Genomic DNA, 20,765 nt, shown 5'->3' on the forward strand with positions numbered 1-20,765 from the left:
CAGACTCGTAAGGTTTGATCTGTCTTGAACAAAGCCATGCTGACTACTTTCGATCATACTGCACTTCTCTAAATGTTCAATTATAGACCAGTGAGCCTTACTTCTGTTGTGGGCAAAGTTTTGGAAAGGATTATAAGAGATAGGATTTATAATCAACTAGAAAGGAATAATTTGATTAGAGATAGCTCGGTTTTGTGAAGGGTAGGTCGTGCCTCACAAATCTTATTGAGTTCTTTGAGAAGGTGCCCAAAGAGGTGGATGAGAGTAAAGCAGTTGATCTGGTGTTTGTGGATTTCAGTAAAGGTTTGATAAGGTTCCCCATAGTAAGTTATTGCAGAAAATACGGAGGCGTGGGATTGAGGGTGATTTAGCAGTTTGGATCAGGAATTGGCTAGCTGATAGAAGACAGAGGGTGGTGGTCGATGGGAAATATTCATCCTGGAGTTCAGTTACTAGTGGTGTGCCTCAGGGATCTGTTTTGGGGCCACTGCTGTTTGTCATTTTTATAAATGACCTGGACGAGGGCGTAGAAGGATGGGTTAGCAAATTTGTGGATGACACTAAAGTTAGTGGAGTTGTGAACAGTGCGGAAGGATGTTGCAGGTTACAGAGGGACATAGATAAGCTGCAGAGCTGGGCTGAGAGGTGGCAAATGGAGTTTAATGTGGAAAAGTATGAGGCGATTCACTTTGGAAAGAGTAACAGGAATAGGGAGCACTGGGCTAACGGTAAGATACTTAGTAGTGTGGATGAGCAGAGAGATCTCGGTGTCCATGTGTATAGATCCCTGAAAGTTGGCACCCAGGTTGATAAGGTTGTTAAGAAGGCGTACGGTGTGTTAGCTTTTATTGGGAGAGGGATTGAATTTCGGAGCCGTGAGGTCATGTTGCAACTGTACAAAACTCTGGTGCGGCCGCACTTGGAGTATTGCGTACAGTTCTGGTTGCTGCATTATAGGAAAGACGTGGAGGCATTGGAAAGGGTGCAGAGGAGGTTTACCAGGATGTTGCCTGGTATGGTGGGAAGGTCTTATGAGGAAAGGCTGAGGTTATTTTGCTTAGAAAGAAGAAGGTTAAGAGGTGACTTAATTGAGGCATACAAGATGATCAGAGGGTTAGATAGGGTGGACAGTGAGAGCCTTTTTCCTCGGATGGTGACGGCAAACACAAGGGGACATAGCTTTAAATTGAGGGGTGGTAATTATAGGACGGATGTCAGAGGTAGGTTCTTTACTCAGAGGGTAGTAAGGGTGTGGAATGCCCTGCCTGCAGCAGTTGTGGATTCGCCAACATTAAGGGCATTTAAATGTTCATTAGATAAACATATAGATGATATTGGAATAGTGTAGGTTAGATGGGCTTTAGATTGGTTTCACAGGTCAACACAACATTGAGGGCTGAAGGGCCTGTATTGCACTGTAATAACAGCACTTGCAGGCTGGTATGGTGCTGTAATCACTAGACTGGTATGGTGCTGTAATCACCCGCAGGCTGGAACAGTGCTGTAATCACCCGCAGGCTGGAACGGTGCTGTAATCACTCACAGGCTGGTACGGTGCTGTAATCACCCACAGGCTGGTACAGTGCTGTAATCGCCCGCAGGCTGGTACGGTGCTGTAATCACCCGCAGGCTGGTATAGTGCTGTAACCACTCGCAGGCTGGTAATGTGCTGTAATCACTCGCAGGCTGGTAATGTGCTGTAATCACTCGCAGGCTGGTACGGTGCTGTAATCACTCACAGGCTGGTACGGTGCTGTAATCACTCACAGGCTGGTACGGTGCTGTAATCACTCGCAGGCTGGTAATGTGCTGTAATTACCCGCAGGCTGGTACGGTGCTGTAATCATCCGCAGGCTGGTACAGTGCTGTAATCATCCGCAGGCTGGTACGGTGCTGTAACCACTCGCAGGCTGGTAATGTGCTGTAATTACTCGTAGGTTGGTACGGTGCTGTAATAACACCACCCACAGGCTGAGCCCCTTCGACTGGGTGGAACGACAGCAATAGATTCAATAACAACAGCAGAAGGAAATCTGATAAATATTTAAAAAGCAAAGCTTGTGGAACTGTTGGAAAAGAGTGAAGGGGTGGGATGTTCAGTCAAAGAGGCAGCACGGGAATTCTAGGCTGAATGAATCACAGATTGAAGGAGGCCAGTGTTTCTCAGTGATCTGAAGGGCCCCTCTTCTGAATCCTGGGGGAGTGGAATTCCTGATACTTGCTGCCGGTTTTGAACTGGTCAGGTTTTCTCACGGTGAGGAACAATCAAACTTCACATCAGAGCTGTCCAATTAGCAGAATGAAGATTGTCATCTCATTAATCTGGCTGCATTTAGATCCAGACTCTGGCAGTGGTTGTCCAGTGACCCACTGGAACCCCTCCAAACTGGGTTGGAACAGGAGATGCCATCATTCAGTCACTGACAAAATAACTACACACTGCTGGATTCAATCATTCATTCAAAGGCAAGTGTGTTCACACACAGTCAGAATGGTTCAGGAGTTGACTGTATGGCCAGCAACTGGGACAACACCAAAGCGTTCTCGGTGAAACATCTAACGTAAGCTCGTACACAGAATCATTTTGCTCTCTGCATTGTGTTACTTTGTGTCTTCCATTCATTTTCAGTTGTCTCCATTTCCTCAACTGGAATTTTTTTACTGTGTTCTGATGTGCTAGTGGGTCGGATCTCAAACAATGATGAGACAGAGTACAGGAATGAGACAGAGAATCTGGTGAACTGGTGCGGCAACAATAATCTCTCTCTCAATGTCGACAAAACGAAGGAGATTGTCATCGACTTCAGGAAGCGTAAAGGAGAACATGCCCCTGTCTACATCAACAGGGATGAAGTGGAAAGGGTCGAGAGCTTCAAGTTTTTAGGTGTCCAGATCACCAACAACCTGTCCTGGTCCCCCCTATGCTGACACTATAGTTAAGAAATCCCACCAATGCCTCTACTTCCTCAGAAAATTAAGGAAATTTAGCATGTCAGCTATAACTCTCACTAACTTTTACAGTTGTATCACAGCTTGGTATGGGCTCCTCCTCTGCCCAAGACCGCAAGGAACTGCAAATGGACGAGAATGTAGCCCAATCCATCACGCAAACCAGCCTCCCATCCATCGACACTTCCTGCTGCCTCAGCAAAGCAGCCAGCATAATTAAGGACCCCATGCACCCTGGACATTCTCTTTTCCACCTTCTTCCTTTGGGGAAAAAGATACAAAAGTCTGAGGTCAGGTACCAGCCGACTGAAAAACAGCTTCTTCCCTGCTGTCATCAGACTTTTGAATGGACTTATCTTGCATTAAGTTTCTCTACACACTAGCTATGACTGTGACACTACATTCTGCACTGTCTCATTTCCTTCTCTATGAGTGGTATGTCTTGTCTATATGACGCACAAGAAACAATACTTTTCACTGTATGTTAATACATATGACAACAATAAATCAAATCAAACTTTGCCAGTGGGTACTCTCTACCGAGAGGGAGCAGCTGGTCCTGGCCTTCAGCCCGATCTCAACCCACGTTGCCACATACAATTCTGCCTTTCCTGTGTTGCTGTGGGGTCTGGTATGGATAGGTAGCCTTCAACAGGAATTATCTCATCGTTTAACAACCCACCCTGTAAGGTTCACTTTCAGGTCACTCTGAGGTCACAAATTAAAAGAAAAGCAAAATTCACCCGGCACCAGTATCTCATTTCCATTTAACAAATGAAAACCAGCCAGCACCCAACTCTCAACCCGTCCTCCCACCGAAACTCACTCTTGGTTTTATTTGACCATTTTGTCCCAAATTGCCTATCATACACCCACAGAGCTTTTAAGAGAAATGTGATTCCCCCCAGTCCCTGCACTCTTACAATGGTAAAAAGTCTGACAACACCAGGTTTTAGTCTAAAACCTGGTGTTGTCAGACTTTTTACTGTGTTTACGCCAGTCCAACGCCGGCACACCCACATCACTCTTACAATGGGACAGCCCACATCACATTCTGATTTCAATGGGTGGGGCTGTGCACAGTGTCTGACCCGGTTCCCCCCGCTCCCCAGCTTTTATCGAGGCAGCTTGTGTACAATTACCCCACAGCCTAGGATTGATCATATTCTGTGGCTACTGTTTTCAATCTCTGCTAATTCCCCATCACTCTCACTCTACCCGATGTCACTTCATCTGGATCAATTGCCCACAGTGATCATTCCTTACCCTGTGATTTTGACAGAGTGAGTCCCGTGTCGACGGAATTTCTCTGGTTTGTCAGCCATCACCGGTGTGTGTCTGTAAACTCCACTTCTGTACACAAAGAAATCTTCATGTACCTCCATCAGTGCTGTGTCAGAACAGAGGAGATGTGTATGAGTTCATTCAACAATCTCACCATAACCTCACCAGCAGTCTACCACAGTCTCTCTCTAACCCTCACTGGAACCTCATCATATTCACACTGTAAACCCAGCACTATTCCAGCCTAATCAAACTGCAGCCCCACTGTCTGGGACCACAGAACACAGTCACACAATAAGGATGTGTTCATTTAAGATAGATTTGAGGAAGAATTTCATCTCTCAAAGAGAATCTTTGGGATTCTTTCCTCTAGGAAACTGTGAAGTTGTTGAAAATTTCCAGCACTGAGATGGATAGGTTTTTAATCAGTCAGAGAATTGATGTCACAGAGAGAAGGCAGGAAATTGGACTGAGTGAGCGTCAGATCAGCAATGATAGTTATTCAGTGGTAGAACAGGCTTGGAGAGCTGAATAGCATACTCCTGCTCTTGTTTCGTTTGGTCTTATGGTCTTCTTCATTACTTTTTAACATTGTTCTATCATAATCCTGCTGTAATCTCACCAAATTCCTACCATAAACTCACTCTAGCCCACTGTAATATTACCATCCACTGACTGTCAGTGCAGCTGTGACAGTGTATAGCAGTGCGCATCCTGTAAATGGGCATTCTGAGCAAATTATTCCCAGTTTCCTCATTTACAAACCAGAGACTGTATGCCTAGCACCAGGGACCCAGGTTCAATTCCTGGCTTGGGTCACTGTTTGTGTGGAATTTGCACATTTTCCCAGTGTCTGCGTGGGTTTTCTCCAGGTGCTCCAGTTTCCTCCCACGGGCCAAAGATGTGCGGGTTAAGTGGATTGGCCATGGTAAATTGTGGGGTTACGGTGTTAGGGTCGGGGAGAGGGCCTGAGTAAGATACTCTGTCGGGGAATCAGTGCAGGCTCGATGGGCCAAATGGCCTTGTCTGCACTATAAGGATTCTGTGATGCTATGATTCATAAGGTGCCAATAAGATTTGGCCTCTTTTAGGTCAAACCAAATAAACAAACTCAAGTTAAATCAGGACAAAGTAAAAGGGACAGCTCCCCAGAAGGAGGAGGGGCCAATTAGTTTTGGAGATGAGTGAATTCCGAGATCCATGGCTCTACCAAGCAAAACTGGGACAGCAGTCGAGCGGCTGAGGGATCGTGTGTGATTGCACAGATTCGTGCAGGATCAAAGGTTAAGAATGACAATCATTCAGAGTTTATTGGCCTACCCGGCTCCTCAGCACTAACCAACTCAGAATGGTCCAATGGACAATCAGGAGCTCAGATAATACAACATGGACCAACACGTGTAACATTAAAATGGGACCTAGAACATCCGTGTTAAGAAGCAGACAGAATCTAGGTTTGACATCCTGACTGAGAGACACCATAATTAACATTGCAGTAATCCCACAGTATCCCATGGCCGTATCAGACTAGATTTGATCCCAATTTCCTCAGGTGGGACTTGAATACACAATGTCCAAATAAACGACAAGAGTGTGGGGTATATCAGAGTGTTACAGTGAGGGGTGTGGGGTATATCAGAGTGTTACAGTGAGGGGTGTGGGGTATATCAGAGTGTTACAGTGAGGGGTGTGGGGTATATCAGAGTGTTACAGTGAGGGGGTGTGGGATATATCAGAGTGTTACAGTGAGGGGTGTGGGATATATCAGAGTGTTACAGTGAGGGGTGTGGGGTATATCAGAGTGTTACAGTGAGGGGTGTGAGATATATCAGAGTGTTACAGTGAGGGGTGTGGGATATATCAGAGTGTTACAGTGAGGGGGTATATCAGAGTGTTACAGTGAGGGGTGTGGGATATATCAGAGTGTTACAGTGAGGGGTGTGGGATATATCAGAGTGTTACAGTGAGGGGGTATATCAGAGTGTTACAGTGAGGGGGTGTGGGGTATATCAGAGTGTTACAGTGAGGGGTGTGGGGTATATCAGAGTGTTACAGTGAGGGGTGTGGGGTATATCAGAGTGTTACAGTGAGGGGTGTGGGGTATATCAGAGTTTTACAGTGAGGGGTGTGGGATATATCAGAGTGTTACAGTGAGGGGTGTGGGGTATATCAGAGTGTTACAGTGAGGGGTGTGGGATATATCAGAGTGTTACAGTGAGGGGTGTGGGATATATCAGAGTGTTACAGTGAGGGGTGTGAGGTATATCAGAGTGTTACAGTGAGGGGGTATATCAGAGTGTTACAGTGAGGGGTGTGGGATATATCAGAGTGTTACAGTGAGGGGGTATATCAGAGTGTTACAGTGAGGGGGTGTGGGGTATATCAGAGTGTTACAGTGAGGGGTGTGGGATATATCAAGGTGTTACAGTGAGGGGTGTGGGATATATCAGAGTGTTACAGTGAGGGGGTATATCAGAGTGTTACAGTGAGGGGGTGTGGGGTATATCAGAGTGTTACAGTGAGGGGGTGTGGGGTATATCAGAGTGATACAGTGAAGGGGTGTGGGGTATATCAGAGTGTTACAGTGAGGGGTGTGGGGTATATCAGAGTGTTACGGCGAGGGGTGTGGGGTATATCAGAGTGTTACAGTGAGGGGTGTGGGGCATATCAGAGTGTTACAGTGAGGGGTGTGGGGTATATCAGAGTGTTACAGTGAGGGGTGTGGGATATATCAGAGTGTTACAGTGAGGGGGTATATCAGAGTGTTACAGTGAGGGGGTGTGGGGTATATCAGAGTGTTACAGTGAGGGGTGTGGGATATATCAGAGTGTTACAGTGAGGGGTGTGGGATATATCAGAGTGTTACAGTGAGGGGTGTGGGGTATATCAGAGTGTTACAGTGAGGGGTATATCAGAGTGATACAGTGAGGGGTGTGGGGTATATCAGAGTGCTACAGTGAGGGGGTGTGGGGTATATCAGAGTGTTACAGTGAGGGGTGTGGGATATATCAGAGTGTTACAGTGAGGGGTATATCAGAGTGTTACAGTGAGGGGTGTGGGGTATATCAGAGTGATACAGTGAGGGGTGTGGGGTATATCAGAGTGTTACAGTGAGGGGGTATATCAGAGTGTTACAGTGAGGGGTGTGGGGTATATCAGAGTGTTACAGTGAGGGGTGTGGGGTATATCAGAGTGTTACAGTGAGGGGGTATATCAGAGTGTTACAGTGAGGGGGTGTGGGGGTATATCAGAGTGTTACAGTGAGGGGGTGTGGGGTATATCAGAGTGTTACAGTGAGGGGTGTGGGATATATCAGAGTGTTACAGTGAGGGGTGTGGGGTATATCAGAGTGTTACAGTGAGGGGTGTGGGGCATATCAGAGTGTTACAGTGAGGGGGTATATCAGAGTGTTACAGTGAGGGGTGTGGGGTATATCAGAGTGTTACAGTGAGGGGTATATCAGAGTGATACAGTGAGGGGTGTGGGGGTACATCAGAGTGTTACAGTGAGGGGTGTGGGGTATATCAGAGTGTTACAGTGAGGGGGTGTGGGGTATATCAGAGTGTTACAGTGAGGGGTGTGGGATATATCAGAGTGTTACAGTGAGGGGTATATCAGAGTGATACAGTGAGGGGTGTGGGGGTACATCAGAGTGTTACAGTGAGGGGTGTGGGGGTACATCAGAGTGTTACAGTGAGGGGTGTGGGGTATATCAGAGTGTTACAGTGAGGGGTGTGGGGTATATCAGAGTGTTACAGTGAGGGGTGTGGGATATATCAGAGTGTTACAGTGAGGGGTATATCAGAGTGTTACAGTGAGGGGGTGTGGGGGTATATCAGAGTGTTACAGTGAGGGGGTGTGGGGTATATCAGAGTGTTACAGTGAGGGGTGTGGGATATATCAGAGTGTTACAGTGAGGGGTGTGGGGTATATCAGAGTGTTACAGTGAGGGGTGTGGGGCATATCAGAGTGTTACAGTGAGGGGGTATATCAGAGTGTTACAGTGAGGGGTGTGGGGTATATCAGAGTGTTACAGTGAGGGGTATATCAGAGTGATACAGTGAGGGGTGTGGGGGTATATCAGAGTGATACAGTGAGGGGTGTGGGGTATATCAGAGTGCTACAGTGAGGGGGTGTGGGGTATATCAGAGTGTTACAGTGAGGGGTGTGGGATATATCAGAGTGTTACAGTGAGGGGTATATCAGAGTGTTACAGTGAGGGGTGTGGGGTATATCAGAGTGATACAGTGAGGGGTGTGGGGTATATCAGAGTGTTACAGTGAGGGGGTATATCAGAGTGTTACAGTGAGGGGTGTGGGATATATCAGAGTGTTACAGTGAGGGGTGTGGGGTATATCAGAGTGTTACAGTGAGGGGTGTGAGATATATCAGAGTGTTACAGTGAGGGGTGTGGGATATATCAGAGTGTTACAGTGAGGGGGTATATCAGAGTGTTACAGTGAGGGGTGTGGGATATATCAGAGTGTTACAGTGAGGGGTGTGGGATATATCAGAGTGTTACAGTGAGGGGGTATATCAGAGTGTTACAGTGAGGGGGTGTGGGGTATATCAGAGTGTTACAGTGAGGGGTGTGGGGTATATCAGAGTGTTACAGTGAGGGGTGTGGGGTATATCAGAGTGTTACAGTGAGGGGTGTGGGGTATATCAGAGTTTTACAGTGAGGGGTGTGGGATATATCAGAGTGTTACAGTGAGGGGTGTGGGGTATATCAGAGTGTTACAGTGAGGGGTGTGGGATATATCAGAGTGTTACAGTGAGGGGTGTGGGATATATCAGAGTGTTACAGTGAGGGGTGTGAGGTATATCAGAGTGTTACAGTGAGGGGGTATATCAGAGTGTTACAGTGAGGGGTGTGGGATATATCAGAGTGTTACAGTGAGGGGGTATATCAGAGTGTTACAGTGAGGGGGTGTGGGGTATATCAGAGTGTTACAGTGAGGGGTGTGGGATATATCAAGGTGTTACAGTGAGGGGTGTGGGATATATCAGAGTGTTACAGTGAGGGGGTATATCAGAGTGTTACAGTGAGGGGGTGTGGGGTATATCAGAGTGTTACAGTGAGGGGGTGTGGGGTATATCAGAGTGATACAGTGAAGGGGTGTGGGGTATATCAGAGTGTTACAGTGAGGGGTGTGGGGTATATCAGAGTGTTACGGCGAGGGGTGTGGGGTATATCAGAGTGTTACAGTGAGGGGTGTGGGGCATATCAGAGTGTTACAGTGAGGGGTGTGGGGTATATCAGAGTGTTACAGTGAGGGGTGTGGGATATATCAGAGTGTTACAGTGAGGGGGTATATCAGAGTGTTACAGTGAGGGGGTGTGGGGTATATCAGAGTGTTACAGTGAGGGGTGTGGGATATATCAGAGTGTTACAGTGAGGGGTGTGGGATATATCAGAGTGTTACAGTGAGGGGTGTGGGGTATATCAGAGTGTTACAGTGAGGGGTATATCAGAGTGATACAGTGAGGGGTGTGGGGTATATCAGAGTGCTACAGTGAGGGGGTGTGGGGTATATCAGAGTGTTACAGTGAGGGGTGTGGGATATATCAGAGTGTTACAGTGAGGGGTATATCAGAGTGTTACAGTGAGGGGTGTGGGGTATATCAGAGTGATACAGTGAGGGGTGTGGGGTATATCAGAGTGTTACAGTGAGGGGGTATATCAGAGTGTTACAGTGAGGGGTGTGGGGTATATCAGAGTGTTACAGTGAGGGGTGTGGGGTATATCAGAGTGTTACAGTGAGGGGGTATATCAGAGTGTTACAGTGAGGGGGTGTGGGGGTATATCAGAGTGTTACAGTGAGGGGGTGTGGGGTATATCAGAGTGTTACAGTGAGGGGTGTGGGATATATCAGAGTGTTACAGTGAGGGGTGTGGGGTATATCAGAGTGTTACAGTGAGGGGTGTGGGGCATATCAGAGTGTTACAGTGAGGGGGTATATCAGAGTGTTACAGTGAGGGGTGTGGGGTATATCAGAGTGTTACAGTGAGGGGTATATCAGAGTGATACAGTGAGGGGTGTGGGGGTACATCAGAGTGTTACAGTGAGGGGTGTGGGGTATATCAGAGTGTTACAGTGAGGGGGTGTGGGGTATATCAGAGTGTTACAGTGAGGGGTGTGGGATATATCAGAGTGTTACAGTGAGGGGTATATCAGAGTGATACAGTGAGGGGTGTGGGGGTACATCAGAGTGTTACAGTGAGGGGTGTGGGGGTACATCAGAGTGTTACAGTGAGGGGTGTGGGGTATATCAGAGTGTTACAGTGAGGGGTGTGGGGTATATCAGAGTGTTACAGTGAGGGGTGTGGGATATATCAGAGTGTTACAGTGAGGGGTATATCAGAGTGTTACAGTGAGGGGTGTGGGGTATATCAGAGTGATACAGTGAGGGGTGTGGGGTATATCAGAGTGATACAGTGAGGGGTGTGGGGTATATACAGTGAGGGGTGTGGGGTATATCAGAGTGTTACAGTGAGGGGTGTGGGATATATCAGAGTGTTACAGTGAGGGGTGTGGGGTATATCAGAGTGTTACAGTGAGGGGGTGTGGGGTATATCAGAGTGTTACAGTGAGGGGTGTGGGATATATCAGAGTGTTACAGTGAGGGGTATATCAGAGTGATACAGTGAGGGGTGTGGGGGTACATCAGAGTGTTACAGTGAGGGGTGTGGGGGTACATCAGAGTGTTACAGTGAGGGGTGTGGGGTATATCAGAGTGTTACAGTGAGGGGTGTGAGGTATATCAGAGTGTTACAGTGAGGGGTATATCAGAGTGATACAGTGAGGGGTGTGGGGTATATCAGAGTGTTACAGTGAGGGGGTGTGGGGTATATCAGAGTGTTACAGTGAGGGGTGTGGGATATATCAGAGTGTTACAGTGAGGGGTATATCAGAGTGTTACAGTGAGGGGTGTGGGGTATATCAGAGTGATACAGTGAGGGGTGTGGGGTATATCAGAGTGATACAGTGAGGGGTGTGGGGTATATACAGTGAGGGGTGTGGGGTATATCAGAGTGTTACAGTGAGGGGTGTGGGATATATCAGAGTGTTACAGTGAGGGGTGTGGGGTATATCAGAGTGTTACAGTGAGGGGGTGTGGGGTATATCAGAGTGTTACAGTGAGGGGGTGTGGGGTATATCAGAGTGTTACAGTGAGGGGTGTGGGATATATCAGAGTGTTACAGTGAGGGGTGTGGGATATATTAGAGTGTTACAGTGAGGGGTGTGGAGTATATCAGAGTGTTACAGTGAGGGGTGTGGGATATATTAGAGTGTTACAGTGAGGGGTGTGGAGTATATCAGAGTGTTACAGTGAGGGGTGTGGAGTATATCAGAGTGTTACAGTGAGGGGTGTGGGGTATATCAGAGTGTTACAGTGAGGGGTGTGGGGTATATCAGAGTGTTACAGTGAGGGGTGTGGGATATATTAGAGTGTTACAGTGAGGGGTGTGGGGTATATCAGTGTGTTACAGTGAAGGGTGTGGGGTATATCAGAGTGTTACAGTGAGGGGTGTGGGGTATATCAGAGTGTTACAGTGAGGGGGTATATCAGAGTGTTACAGTGAGGGGGTGTGGGGGTATATCAGAGTGTTACAGTGAGGGGGTGTGGGGTATATCAGAGTGTTACAGTGAGGGGTGTGGGATATATCAGAGTGTTACAGTGAGGGGTGTGGGGTATATCAGAGTGTTACAGTGAGGGGTGTGGGGCATATCAGAGTGTTACAGTGAGGGGGCATATCAGAGTGTTACAGTGAGGGGTGTGGGGTATATCAGAGTGTTACAGTGAGGGGTATATCAGAGTGATACAGTGAGGGGTGTGGGGTATATCAGAGTGCTACAGTGAGGGGGTGTGGGGTATATCAGAGTGTTACAGTGAGGGGTGTGGGATATATCAGAGTGTTACAGTGAGGGGTATATCAGAGTGTTACAGTGAGGGGTGTGGGGTATATCAGAGTGATACAGTGAGGGGTGTGGGGTATATCAGAGTGTTACAGTGAGGGGGTATATCAGAGTGTTACAGTGAGGGGTGTGGGGTATATCAGAGTGTTACAGTGAGGGGTGTGGGGTATATCAGAGTGTTACAGTGAGGGGGTATATCAGAGTGTTACAGTGAGGGGGTGTGGGGGTATATCAGAGTGTTACAGTGAGGGGGTGTGGGGTATATCAGAGTGTTACAGTGAGGGGTGTGGGATATATCAGAGTGTTACAGTGAGGGGTGTGGGGTATATCAGAGTGTTACAGTGAGGGGTGTGGGGCATATCAGAGTGTTACAGTGAGGGGGTATATCAGAGTGTTACAGTGAGGGGTGTGGGGTATATCAGAGTGTTACAGTGAGGGGTATATCAGAGTGATACAGTGAGGGGTGTGGGGGTACATCAGAGTGTTACAGTGAGGGGTGTGGGGTATATCAGAGTGTTACAGTGAGGGGGTGTGGGGTATATCAGAGTGTTACAGTGAGGGGTGTGGGATATATCAGAGTGTTACAGTGAGGGGTATATCAGAGTGATACAGTGAGGGGTGTGGGGGTACATCAGAGTGTTACAGTGAGGGGTGTGGGGGTACATCAGAGTGTTACAGTGAGGGGTGTGGGGTATATCAGAGTGTTACAGTGAGGGGTGTGGGGTATATCAGAGTGTTACAGTGAGGGGTGTGGGATATATTAGAGTGTTACAGTGAGGGGTGTGGAGTATATCAGAGTGTTACAGTGAGGGGTGTGGGATATATTAGAGTGTTACAGTGAGGGGTGTGGAGTATATCAGAGTGTTACAGTGAGGGGTGTGGAGTATATCAGAGTGTTACAGTGAGGGGTGTGGGGTATATCAGAGTGTTACAGTGAGGGGTGTGGGGTATATCAGAGTGTTACAGTGAGGGGGAGTGGGATATATCAGAGTGTTACAGTGAGGGGTGTGGGATATATTAGAGTGTTACAGTGAGGGGTGTGGGGTATATCAGTGTGTTACAGTGAAGGGTGTGGGGTATATCAGAGTGTTACAGTGAGGGGTGTGGGGTATATCAGAGTGTTACAGTGAGGGGGTATATCAGAGTGTTACAGTGAGGGGGTGTGGGGGTATATCAGAGTGTTACAGTGAGGGGGTGTGGGGTATATCAGAGTGTTACAGTGAGGGGTGTGGGATATATCAGAGTGTTACAGTGAGGGGTGTGGGGTATATCAGAGTGTTACAGTGAGGGGTGTGGGGCATATCAGAGTGTTACAGTGAGGGGGTATATCAGAGTGTTACAGTGAGGGGTGTGGGGTATATCAGAGTGTTACAGTGAGGGGTATGTCAGAGTGATACAGTGAGGGGTGTGGGGGTACATCAGAGTGTTACAGTGAGGGGTGTGGGGTATATCAGAGTGTTACAGTGAGGGGTGTGGGGTATATCAGAGTGTTACAGTGAGGGGTGTGGGGTATATCAGAGTGTTACAGTGAGGGGTGTGGGATATATCAGCGTGTTACAGTGAGGGGTGTGGGGTATATCAGAGTGTTACAGTGAGGGGTGTGGGATATATCAGCGTGTTACAGTGAGGGGTGTGGGGTATATCAGAGTGTTACAGTGAGGGGTGTGGGGTATATCAGAGTGTTACAGTGAGGGGGTGTGGAGTATATACTGCATTATACTTCAGGCTCTCTTCATGCCCCAGCTAAACGATGTAGAGAATCTTTGCCCGATATCTCCTACCTTGCACAGGCCCATTCTGCATCACTTCTTTCATTACTTCTTTGTCCTGTTGAATAAATAATGAATGTTTAATTGAATTGCAATAAGTGCAAGGCCACTCAGTTATTTTCTATGATTATGAACTTTGATATCCTACCCAAACTTCAATGTTTACAGTCCATAGAATTCCTGCACTGCAGAGAGAGGCCATTTGGCCCATTGAGTCCACCCTGACTTTCCAAAAGAACATCTTAGCCAGACCATACCCTTTCTCTATTCCCCTCACCCTGCACATTTAGCATGGCCAATCCACCCAACCTGCACATCTTTGGACTGTGGGAGGAAACCGGAACACCCAGAGGAAACCCATGCAAAAATGGGGAGAATGTGCAGACTCCATGCAGACAGTGACCCAAGGCCAGAATCAAACCCAGGTCCCTGGTGCTGTGAGACAGCAGTGCTAACCGCTGTATCTTTGCAGGTCCCTGACCCTTGCACAGGGCAGTGACATTGGCTGGTCTTGGAGTGTGGAGGAGTTTGGGGTGCGGTGGGGGGAGGATATTTACCCCTGTGAGCTCCCTGATTGACAATTAAGAAATATCAGTTTTTATTTCACACATTCACAAGCCAACGCCAAAGCATTTTACAGCAAGCAGAGCGTTCACAGATAAGCACAGGTAAAGCCCTGCGATCCCCCTGAATTGGGACTCAGTGCCCATCCAGCCTGGTGTGTTTCCCATTGGGCGTTAGTAGTGACGATCAGTGAGATTCTCCCTCCTGAGAAATGCTCATTTATGCAAAGCGGGCAACCCGTCAGCCAAGCCCATCCCTCAAGACTGGGTACCAGGGGCAGTGAGCTGTTAACATTGCCATGGGACATGGCCTGCAGGGAGGCTGAATGTAGGGTCTGAGGGACAGGGTCTGAGGGGGAGGGAGGCTGAGTGCAGGATCTGAGGGGGAGGGAGGCTGAGTGTAGGGTCTGAGGGGGAGGGAGGCTGAGGGACAGGGTCTGAGGGGGAGGGAGGCTGAGGGACAGGGTCTGAGGGGGTGGGAGGCTGAGGGACAGGGTCTGAGGGGAGGGAGGCTGAGTGTAGGGTCTGAAGGGGAGGGAGGCTGAGTGCGGGCTCTGAGGGGGAGGGAGGCTGAGGGACAGGGTCTGAGGGGGAGGGAGGCCCAGTGGAGGTTCTGAGGGGGAGGGAGGCTGAGTGTAGGGTCTGAGGGGGAGGGAGGCTGAGGGACAGGGTCTGAGGGGGAGGGAGGCTGAGTGCGGGCTCTGAGGGGAGGGAGGCTGAGGGACAGGGTCTGAGGGGGAGGGAGGCTGAGTGCAGGGTCTGTGAGGGAAGGAGTGTTGAGTGGGGGGGGGTTTGGACTAGATAACCTCACGGGTGTTGGGTGGGGGGGAGGGTGCCTGTCACTGCTGAGGGGTTGGTAATGGGTGATTCCTCGACACCCGGTGTCCAACCATCCGGTTCTTGCGTGTTTGGACCTGAATGAAAGTCGCCCACGACCCTCCCCCCCACCCCCCGCTGTGTAGATGGGTGGGGGTGAATAGTGGGAGGTATTTATAGTGGGCTGCAAGCTGGTAAATTACATTTAAAATAGTGAATTTGAAGATGGATGGATCGGGGCCATCAGAGCAGCCTGGGAGGGTCACAACAGGACTGGTAACCAGCACCCAGTGATGCTCAGGGTGGGGAGCGGGGGGTAATGATTCTGATGAGACTGGGGAGGCTGCGGGGTGGGGAGGGGGAGTGCGTGGGGGTGAGGGGGGGAGTTAGTGACTCTGATTTCACACAGCGGCCTATCTGGGGGATACACCGGGCCCTGGCAGTGTTGTTTAATCCATGGCTGAGGAAAATCAGTAGAATGTTCTTTCCATCTTTAAGTGAATTGTGAAATGATGGGTTTGAATCTGGGTCACTGATGATATTCGATGGATAAATTGACTGAAGTGAGTTTTGTTGGAGTCAGTTTTCCCTGTTTTAGAAATATAGTAACGATGTGGAGATGTCGGTGTTGGACTGGGGTAAACACAGGAAGAAGTCTCACAACACCAGGTTAAAGTCCAACAGGCTTATTTGATAGTAAACCCACAAGCAAATGTTGTCCCATTGTTTAAGAAGGGGAGCAGAGACTTCCCTGGGAATTATAGACCGGTGAGTCTTACTTCTGTGGTGGGTAAGGTTTTGGAAAGGATTATTAGAGACAGGATTTATAGTTATTTGGAGAGTAATGAATTGATTAGAGATAGTCAGCATGGTTTTGTGGAGGGTAGGTTGTGCCTTACTAACCTTATCAAGTTCTTTGAGAAAGTGACCAAAGAGGTGGATGGGGGTAAGGCAGTTGACGTGGTGTATATGGATTTTAGTAAGGCGTTTGATAAGGTTCACCATGGTAGGCTTCTGCAGAAAATGCAGATGTATGGGATTGGGGGTGATCTAGGGAATTGGATTAGGAATTGGCTAGCAGATAGGAGACAGAGGGTGGTGGTTGATGGTAAATATTCGTCATGGAGTTCAGTTACGAGCGGTGTGCCTCAGGGATCTGTTTTGGGGCCACTGCTGTTTGTAATTTTTATTAATGATCTGGATGAGGGTATAGTTGGGTGGATTAGTAAGTTTGCTGATGACACCAAAGTCGGAGGTGTGGTAGATTGTGAGGAAGGGTGTCATAGTTTGCAGGGTGACTTAGAAAGGTTGCATGTTCTATGTTCTATGTTCTAAGCTTTCGGAAACGGTGTTCCTTTGCCAGGTGTGTGGAAGGTTTTTATCTGCCCCTCTCTGATCAGAACCTTCCACACACCTGACAAAGGAACACCGTTTCCGAAAGTTTGTGGGTTTACTATCAAATAAACCTGTTGGACTTTAACCTGGTGTTGTGAGACATTTTACTTAGAAATACAGCCAGAAGTGGAACAGTGAGGAAGAGGTGCTGAGGCGCGAGTTACTCACATTGTTGGACAGGCGGTAGGGAGGGGTGGATTGGTAGATGTGGTTGGTGTGGGTATAGGGGTTGGGACAAGGCATTGTTGCCTGTCTTTTGCCACGGCCAGCTGAACGAGTGGACATCATACACTGCTTCTCTGAGCTGGAGAATGGGTAACACCTGTCTGATACCACCCTAACGGAGAGAAACAGAAAGAAGTGAGTCTGAAACTTCAAACAAGCAATGTCAAACAAAATCATTATCCCACCATAAACATCAGCTTTTGTGATTTGATTTATTATTGTCACATGTATTAGCACACGGTGAAAAGTATTGTTTCTTGCACGCAATACAGACAACGCATACTGTTCATAGAGAAGGAAACTTCCGGGGTGTGTGAAAATGTCCGGAGGGGGGGTGCGTGGAGTCCTTAATTATGCTGCTGCTTTGCCGAGGAACTGCAGACAGAGTCAGTGGATGGGAGGCTGGTTTTGTGATGGATTGGGCTACATTCACAACTCTTTGGTTTCTTGTGGTCTTGGACAGAGCAGGAGCCAAACCAAATTAGTGAACCTGAGGTTACTGTGAGGGTTAATGATTTCTGAATTTTTAACAATTCAACTCATGGTTCTCATCTCATAAGGCTGTCGATTATTTTGATCCATTCTGAACTGTACAAGTTGTTTAAGCTTTGGAAACATAGAATCACACCCAAAAGGCAACAGATCAAGTAGACAAGATTGTAAAGAAGGCATATTGAATACTGCCCACCCCCCAACCCCACTGGCAGAAGTATAGAATATAAAAGTAAGGATATAATATTGGAATGTTTAAAACACTGGTAAGACCACAACTGGAGCATTGTAAGCAGTTCTGGTCACCACATTGTAGGAAGGCAGTAAGTGCTCTGGAGAGAGTGCAGAGGAGGTTTACAAGAGGAGAGATTGGATAGACAAGTGTCATTTCCCTGGAACAAAGAAGACTGAGGGGAGTGAGGTATGTCAGAGTGTGGTGGGTGTCTGGAATGCGCTGCCTGAGTGCTGGAGGAGGCAGAGACCCAAAACTCTTTCAGAAAGTACCTGGATCTGCACCTTAGGTGCTGTAAGTTGCACATCTATGGGCTGTATGTCGGAAGGTGGGATTAGAAAGGGCACCTGGGTTTCCTTGGGCTAGGATGGGCAAGGTAGACTGAATAGCCCCTTCTGCGCTGGAATGTTTCTGTTATGAGCCATTTGGCCCTTTTGCGCCTGCCCCGTCATTCCATATAGTCGTGGCTGATCCTTTATTTCCACACCCCTGCTCTCCCCATACCCCTTGGTGCCTTTAAAGTCTAGAAATCTATTTCCTCTTTAAATATATTCAGTGATTTGGCCTCCACAATCTTCTGTGTAAAGAATTCCACAGGTTCACCATCCACTGAGTGAAGAGGTTTCTCCTGACCTCAGTCCTAGATGGCCTACCTGCTACCCTGAGCCATGATCCTGTTGAATGTTGGATCAGGTTCGCGGGGCCGAATGGCCTCCTCCTGTTACAGGTGTGGGGAATGCTGATTGGGCCTGGATTCACCGGAATTTAGAATGAAAGAGGATCTCATTGAAACATATAAACTTCTGACAGGTCTGGACATATTAAGTGCAGGGATGTTGGGGGCTCTCGAGCCTGCTCCACCATTCATAAGGATCATGGCTCAGGGTAGCAGGACTGAGATGAGGAGAAACCTCTTCATTCAACTGATCTGACATTCCTCATGTCCACTTTCCTGTCCTTTCCCCATAACCCTCAATTCCCTGACTGATCAAAAATCTATTTCCACCTTAAATACACACAAGGACTCGACCCCCACGGCTCTCTGTGGCAAAGGGTTCCAAAGATTCACAACCCTCTGAGAGAAGAAGTTCCTCCTTATCTCCGTCTTAAATTGCTATCTCTTTATTCTGAGACAATGCTGTCTGGTCCCAGACGCTCCCTTGAGGGAAACAGTCTCTCAGCATTTACCCTGTTAAACCCCTTAAGGATCCTATATGTTTCAATGACATCACCTCTCATTCTTCTCAATTCCAATGAGTAGATTCCCAACCTCTTTAATCTTTCCTCAAGGCAATCCCTCCATACCGGGGATCAGGGTGAATGAGGGTGAGTGAGGGTCGGTGAGGGAGAGGGTGAGCGAGGGAGAGGGTGAGTGAGGGAGAGGGTGAGTGAGGGAGAGGGTGAGTGAGGGAGAGGCTGAGCGAGGGAGAGGCTGAGTGAGGGAGAGGGTGAGTGAGGGAGAATGCTGTACACACATTTCTTAAGGTGCAGACAGTGGATTCTGAAGGAAGATTGTGTGATAGCGATTGATCTTGTCTCAGCCCCAAACCCCACACGGCTCACTGACACCAGTCTGAGCGTAACTCCGTCACCCACACCCTGACACACCCACTGGTCACTGTGTCACCCCCACCAAACACACCACTCACCATCGGCACCGTGACAAGGAGGTGGGCGTTTCGGGGTTGCAGGGGTGGTGGTGTGGGATGGGGATTGTGGGATGTGGGGTGGGGGTTCACAGGGTGGGGATTGCGAGGTGGGGGTGGGGGTTCACAGGGTGGGGATTGCGGGGTGGGGGTTCGCAGGGTGGGGATTGCGGGGTGGGGATGGGGGTTCACAGGGTGGGGATTGTGGGGTGGGGGTGGGTGTTCACAGGGTGGGGATTGCGGAGTGGGGGTGGGGGTTCACAGGGTGGGGATTGCGGGGTGGGGGTGGGGGTTCCCAGGGTGGGGATTGCGGGGTGGGGGTTCACAGGGTGGGGATTGCGGGGTGGGGGTGGGGGTTCACAGGGTGGGGATTGCGGGGTGGGGATGGGGGTTCACAGGGTGGGGATTGCGGGGTGGGGGTGGGGGTTTGCAGGGTGGGGATTGCGGGGTGGGGATGGGGGTTTGCAAGGTGGGGATTGCGGGGTGGGGATGGGGGTTTGCAGGGTGGGGATTGCGGGGTGGGGATGGGGGTTTGCAGGGTGGGGATTGCGGGGTGGGGATGGGGGTTTGCAGGGTGGGGATTGTGGGGTGGGGGTGGGGGTTTGCAGGGTGGGGATGGGGGTTTGCAGGGTGGGGTTCGCAGGGTGGGGGTGGGGGTTTGCAGGGTGGGGATTGCGGGGTGGGGATGGGGGTTTGCAGGGTGGGGATTGTGGGGTGGGGGTGGGGGTTTGCAGGGTGGGGGTGGGGGTTTGCAGGGTGGGGTTCGCAGGGTGGGGATGGGGGTTCACAGGGTGGGGATTGCGGGGTGGGAATGGGGGTTTGCAGGGCGGGGATTGCAGGGTGGGGATGGGGGTTTGCAGGGTGGGGATTGTGGGGTGGGGGTGGGGGTTTGCAGGGTGGGGATTGCGGGGTGGGGGTGGGGGTTCACAGGGTGGGGATTGCAGGGTGGGGATTGCGGGGTGGGGGTGGGGGTTCACAGGGTGGGGATTGCGGGGTGGGGATGGGGCTTTGCAGGGTGGGGATTGTGGGGTGGGGATGGGGGTTTGCAGGGTGGGGATTGCGGGGTGGGGATGGGGGTTTGCAGGGTGGGGATTGTGGGGTGGGGATGGGGGTTCACAGGGTGGGGATTGCAGGGTGGGGATGGGGGTTTGCAGGGTGGGGATTGCGGGGTGGGGATGGGGGTTTGCAGGGTGGGGATTGCGGGGTGGGGATGGGGGTTCACAGGGTGGGGATTGCAGGGTGGGGATGGGGGTTTGCAGGGTGGGGATTGCGGGGTGGGGGTGGGGGTTTGCAGGGTGGGGATTGCGGGGTGGGGATGGGGGTTCACAGGGTGGGGATTGCGGGGTGGGGATGGGAGTTCCCAGGGTGGGGTTCGCAGGGTGGGTTTTGCATGGGCAGTGGGTGTGGGTGGGAGCCTGCAGCAAGGGCAGGGTGAATGGTTCTCAACGGTTCTCAAAGCCTAGTTGTTTGGAT

At 49.5% G+C, this 20,765-nt stretch overlaps 1 protein-coding gene across 3 annotated transcripts in view; it reads right to left on the reverse strand.

Moving 5' to 3' along the window:
* Positions 1-20,765, reverse strand: part of tinagl1 (tubulointerstitial nephritis antigen-like 1) — a 118,140-nt gene that overhangs the window by 21,555 nt on the left and 75,820 nt on the right. For all 3 annotated transcript variants that reach the window (XM_080211431.1, XM_080211432.1, XM_080211430.1), the window contains exons 8-10: positions 16,866-17,034; positions 13,936-13,981; positions 4,216-4,339 (exon numbers count right to left, since the gene is read on the reverse strand). In XM_080211431.1, coding sequence (XP_080067557.1) covers positions 4,216-4,339; positions 13,936-13,981; positions 16,866-17,034 — 339 coding nt within the window. The remainder of the gene's footprint in view (positions 1-4,215; positions 4,340-13,935; positions 13,982-16,865; positions 17,035-20,765) is intronic.

This window comes from Carcharhinus amblyrhynchos, chromosome 24 (assembly GCF_965287045.1).
Source record: "Carcharhinus amblyrhynchos chromosome 24, sCarAmb.v2.hapA, whole genome shotgun sequence".
Classification (NCBI taxonomy): domain Eukaryota; kingdom Metazoa; phylum Chordata; class Chondrichthyes; order Carcharhiniformes; family Carcharhinidae; genus Carcharhinus; species Carcharhinus amblyrhynchos.